The sequence below is a fragment of the Carassius gibelio genome, chromosome A15 (assembly GCF_023724105.1).
Source record: "Carassius gibelio isolate Cgi1373 ecotype wild population from Czech Republic chromosome A15, carGib1.2-hapl.c, whole genome shotgun sequence".
In the NCBI taxonomy this organism is placed as follows: domain Eukaryota; kingdom Metazoa; phylum Chordata; class Actinopteri; order Cypriniformes; family Cyprinidae; genus Carassius; species Carassius gibelio.
Window position 1 is genome coordinate 9,509,296 of NC_068385.1, and position 6,045 is coordinate 9,515,340.

At 41.4% G+C, this 6,045-nt stretch overlaps 1 protein-coding gene across 1 annotated transcript; it reads left to right on the forward strand.

The window, feature by feature from the left end:
• Positions 1–722: 722 nt before the first annotated feature.
• Positions 723–5,494, forward strand: LOC128029129 (myelin protein zero-like protein 3). The gene is made up of 6 exons (XM_052616686.1): positions 723–953; positions 2,453–2,622; positions 3,150–3,360; positions 4,362–4,527; positions 4,600–4,660; positions 5,098–5,494. Exons 1-6 carry the CDS (start codon positions 896–898, stop codon positions 5,167–5,169), a joined length of 738 nt encoding a protein of 245 aa, XP_052472646.1. The 5' UTR covers positions 723–895; the 3' UTR covers positions 5,170–5,494.
• The last annotated feature ends 551 nt before the right edge of the window (positions 5,495–6,045 follow it).

Below are 6,045 nucleotides of genomic sequence, written 5' to 3' on the forward strand. Positions count from 1 at the left end.
TCTCTCTCACACACACTCTCTCTCACACACACACACACACACACACGCACACACACACACACACACACACACACACACACACACACACACACACACACACACACACACACACACACTCACACACACACACACACACACTCTTACTGAAAATATGTAGAGTAAATGTTATGTGAATTTGACGTGCAATGATAGGGTGGTGTGTGTGTGTGTGTGTGAGAGAGAGAGAGTGTGTGTGTGTGAGAGAGTGTGTGTGTGTGTGTGTGTGTGTATTTGAACGTTAGTGTCAGGAGTCACTGCAGCTCGTCGGCGCCCTCTAGTGTTCGGAGCTGCGGGTGTCGAGTGAGATTCAGTCAATAATCATCTCAATTCAGTCCTTTCCATGAAACACTTTTCTTCATAGTAAGAAACGATATAATCCAGAATACCCCAAAACACGAGAGCACGTGTGATGTTTTCAGAATTCATTAAACCCTTCGATTTATCTTAGCTCTAATATCTGTCATTCTGTCATTTCTTTAATGAACATGTAATCGATTGTCAATATAATCAGACATCAAATCATTCCAGACACACACAGAGAGTTTATATCACACTGATGTATCATAACTGAAGTCATGGCCTATATCAGAACTGATGTGAAATTAATGATGAAGTAGCACTGGTTGTAAAGTGTTTAATACAGAGTTTTAAGAGCTTGATAAGAGTTGTGACAGTGTTCGTGATGTTGGGCTGCTCGCGGTCTGAAGTGTAACTTCCGGTCTCACCTGCTCGACAGGTATCAAACATGGAGGACAAACACAAGCCAGCGACATAAACACGACTGCTATTTGTTCAAATATCTGCTAATATCCACCCATAATCCCTCGCTTGTGATCATATATGTCCAGTTATTGTCATGGATGTGAACGGAAGCTCGTTTAAAGGAGGTTTATCGTGTATTCTCGTCAGTTTCGGTGAGTTCCGGGAGTTTTTATTCGGTCAGTTTGAAACGGGATAAACATTTTTTGATAAAAGTTATTTGAGGGAGTGTATAGCTTCTTCTAAAAGACTATTAATGTGTACCGTGGAGTAATCTGAGATCCGTTGAGTTTGTTTTGATTTCTGTTTGGCTGAGAAGACGAGCTGTCAATCATCTGCGTGTGTGATACATATGTTACAGATCAGAAACAATGATTCGGCGGAAATCTGCAGACAACCGAGTTTAGTTACAGAAATCTGAGCATTCAGTTCATTTGATTGTATTTTTCAAAAGGTAAAATGCCACTCATGTCTTATTTACATGTCATTTCAATCGGAACGAGCTTTTGCCTTAAGCACTGAATGCATGGGGTATGAAATCTCGGTGCTCTTTGGTTGTATGGGATAGTATATATGTAAGAACTTGAACTCCAAGTCACTCGAATTGTATAATGAAAAGTTAAAAAGCCTTTATTGCATCCCTGGCTTTATACATTAAAACTCTTTTGGTGAGAGGTACATCTCGTTGCGGTTACATGCCTTCATCAGGGTGTCCAGCTTTTTTCAAGCTTTTGCCTTTACTTTGCCTCCACCAATATTAAATAAAAATGATTGGAAGTATCAAGATGTTTGTGAGGGAACATTTGTTTTACAATCCCACTCAATATCATGCACGGATTATATCTGCATGTGTGATGTTTGTGAAGGTTTATCTGAAGAATTTCTTGATACTCTTCACACACACGTAGAAGAGATTAGATGAGATGAGACAAGTGACGTCACGCTGTGAGATCACGGCTCGTCCCAGAAGTGACGTCATCCGATGATCTGAAGCTTATACATGCATTCAGGCTGTTTTATTTACTGGATTTTCAGTCATCCTTGGTTCTGGTTCTGCCAGATGCATACACTGACTAGTCTCAGAAGATAGCAGTGCTTTTTTCTGTAAGAATAGTCAGAACTTATTAAAGTAAATTACATCAATAGGCAGATTGATCTCATTTAAATCCAGAAAGTATGACTAATTATTCCTTGGAGAGTTGCTAGTTATAAAGACACAGTAGTGGATGTGTTTATGCAGCTGGCCCCTGTTATGTAACTGAGTCTAGTCAACTGAAATTTAGCTGTTCACTCATTAACAGCTCTAGTGTTTGATATGATATCAGAGAATTGGCAGTTTATGACTTTTAATGTGCTGAGGGACTGAACATTAGACATGACAAGTATCTGATTCATGTACTGCACTGTTTATAATATAACAGTATACACTGAAGAACTACACTGAGTGTGATGCAACAAACTCAGACCTTACAGCCGCACATGACATGAGTGAGAGAGAGTGTGTGTGTGTGTGTGTGTGTGCTCAGTGAGTCTGTACTTTGAGTGTGTGTACACTGAGGAGTGTGTGTGAAGATCAAGTGTGCACAGTGAGTTTGTAAACAATGAATAGGAGAGAGTGAGAGTGAAGCCCGTCCTCACTGATGTGTGTGTGCAGTGCTGTGGAGGAGTGTGTGCTGTATCTCAGTCGTGGCTCCAGCAGAGGTCAGTGTGGTCAGAGGAGCCACCGTCACTCTGTCCTGCTCCTTCACCTCCTCCAGATCCATCACCAGCCTCATGTCCATCGACTGGACCTTCAGACCCGAGAGCGGAGGGCCTGCCATACTGGTGAGTAGCTCTTAAGACTCCGAGTTCATAAATCATGAATCACTGGTCAGGAGTCGCTCAGGCCACAGGAAGTCACATGAGTAGGATGTGTGTTTTGTGGTGAGACCCCAGCATCCATTAGGAGTGAATTCATACAGCTGTGAAAGATGGAGCAGACAGAGATGAAGCCGACACTCGTGCAGTGTGAGACGTTAGTGCAGAGACCACTGGTTTATTTCAGCAGTGTACCTCAGCTCAGCTGTTCTCATGTAAATGGAGCGTTGGGTTTTGATTCTTTCAGAATTAGGTTATTTAGATGCTTTCATTTAAACCACCACAGACTCTTTCAATGAAGTCCTTCTTGTTTGTATTCTGGTATTTAGTTAGGTGTTTAGAGAAATAATGCATTACTGTCTGGCAGTGATTTGCTGGTTCTGAATCCCACTTCAGTGAATCGTCTGTCTCTCATCAGCACTTCAGGCTATAACAGAATCATCTGCAGAATATGAAAAAGAGTTGTTCTGAGTCCATGTTCTGTTTGTCTGCAGTTCTTTCACTTCTCGTCTCAAGCGTACCTGCCGGACGATGATTATTTTAAGGGTCGTGTGAAGTGGTCCGGCAGCCCGTCGCGAGGCGAAGCATCAGTACAGCTTCTGAACGCCTCTCTCACTGATAACGGCACATACACCTGCGCCGTACGCAACCCCCCCGACGTGCACGGACACCCGGCCCAGACCGTCCTCACCGTCACACCCCAGAGTGAGACACACGTGATCATGAACACCTGCAGGTCACGCTTCACCCCTCAATCTGTCTGGATTCAGTCTTCTAACATTGTGGCACTGCTTTCATGAGAATTAAGCACATATGAACCAAATTTAACTAAAGTAAATCATTTTCCTGTTATTCATGTGATGCTGCTTTAAGGGAATGTGTTCACTCTCAGTTCATCTGAGATCAGGATGAGTTTGTGTCTTCATCAGGTTTGTAGAAATGTAGCACTGCATCAGTGTCTCATCAATGGATGCTCTGCAGTGAATGGGTGCCGTCAGAATGAGAGTCTGATAAAAACATCCCAATAATCCACAGCACTCCAGTCCATCAGTGAACATCTGGAGAAGACAAAACCTGAAACACATCCAGCATTAAGATGATTTTAACTCAAACACATAGAGTCTATAATCCAGAATAACACTTCCTCCAGTGAAAAAGTGTTCTGGTCTGAATCAGGAGAGAAATCTGCACAGATCAAGCAGCGTTTAAACAGCTCTAAACTAATCTGTGTCTGGAAACATTATTATAGGCTTTATGTCATAAACGCACAGCTTTTGGCTTCACAAGTGAAGTAATTCTAGATTACACCAAGTCTGATAAAATGAAGAAACTCACTCTGAGGGTGAACACATTCTTATTTTTGGCTGAACTATTATTTTAACACACTGTATTGTATAAAGTGCTTCATAAATAAAGGGCTGACCAAAAAGATGTTCATTAATGATGTAGACATTATAATAATTGTTAAAGTGAATTGGATATTATTCAGTAATGTACATGTGTCGTAATGAGCTTGTGATTTTAATTACAGTGAGGAGAAATTGGGGGAAATGTGATTAATTGTCATGAATTGAATGTCACAATGTAGTCTTTTTTTAAATTCTGGTTTTCTTATTAACGGGGTGAAGTATGACCGGGACACCGTGTAAGGGTAGTTTTGGTCGAGTGGTCACGTGTTGAGCGTGTGCTGTGTGTGTTTGTGTCAGGACGCTCGCTGACGTTCACAGATGTGGGTGTGCTGCTGGTGTTTGTTCTGGGTCCGTCAGGAATCATCACGCTGGTGCTGCTGGGACGGATCCTGTGTCCGTGCGGCTCTGTGTCCGAGAAGCGTCCCGCCGCCGCCCATCACTCGCCCATCGAGGAGGTCACTGGGTAAGAGCTGGTGTGCAGGAGTCCAGCGGTTCAGATGTTAGATGAGAGTGATGACTGTGTGTGTGTTCACAGAGAGGAGTACTTCTACGGTCAGACACCGCAGAAACACCGTCTGTGCTGCTGCTACTTCCAGGTAAACCAGTCTCTGTCGTCTGAACGATGATCACTTCATTTTTCCCTTAAGGATTTTTAAAAGTCTTCATAAAAGCGTTATATTATATGCGCTTCATATAACCATGTATGTGACACATAAAAATCTAAAACAAATACATATTTATCTTGATTAATTTGTGTGTTACTCTGCTACTCTCTGATTGGTGGAATCATGGGAAATGTAGTTTTTCACCATGAATCCTGCTGTTGAACATGATTAAGTAAAATGAATGCACACAGATGAGACAACAGGTTTTCTTAAGAGTTTCTTCATCTGGAGCTGACTCTTGTGCTCTGTTGTGTTTAATTGATGCATTTTGCAACATCACACTGTTATTTTCCTCTATTTCTGTGAAGATGCTGTGAAACGATCTGTATAAAGCTCTATAGAAATGTGATTGGTGTTTTTTTTTCCAGGACCTTGAATATGAGGATGACTACATGCATGAGAAACCATATGAACACAGCTTCACTGAGTCACAGTGTTAGACGAGCAGCTCGTGTGTGTGTGTGTGTGTGTGTGTGTGTGTGCGCGCAGGTGTTTATTGCATGGATAAAGTTTACTAAAGCCCAGACGCTATTGTGCTGAAGAGACTTTTTCTTGAGTGGGTGAGTTTGGTAATTTATGACAGAAACAATGGACTGTGTTACTGTAACCTGTGACTCAGAAGATCTACATACAGCTTCACCTCAGACGGTCACATGATCACTCTCTGGAGAGATTGGAGCGTTCTGATTGGCTGAGATCTGATGTGTGTGTAATTGTTAATCTGATGGACAGATCCTGTTTAAATAAATATATCTTTGATCCGTGTCTCATGTAACCACCATCATAGAGAAGAAACTTAGCATCTGAAAGTGTGTTGCTGTTTCTCTTCTGGTGTTTCCTCCAGTTCTATCTGAGGCTTGATTACTGACTGATTTCAGTGGTTTAATTAACGAGACAGCTGTCAGTTAATGCTGAATTATGATCATGTTCATTAACTTCCATGCACTGTACAGCAGGTTTATTCTCTATAATAGCTCTGAGTGCAGCTTGTCTAGGATGTTTTTAACTTGCTTTAACAGGGTTTAACTGTTATTACTGTTTTAAAAAAAGAATATTTAAGGTCAAATATATTTTAGTATTAGCATAATGAACAAAATCTAAATAAAGCGCTTTTAAATGAAAGAAGTCTCTGATGTTTGTGTAGAGGGAAATGATTGGATCACTCACATCATTCAATGGCATGTTTTAGTTTTTCGTTCACATGACGAAGCATGAGGATGATCAAAGGAAAAGCTGATGGTTTAATGTGTGACTGATGTCTTTTATCAGCGTGATCGGTTCAGGATTGGTTCTGATTTCTCCAGCCCAGGATCTGA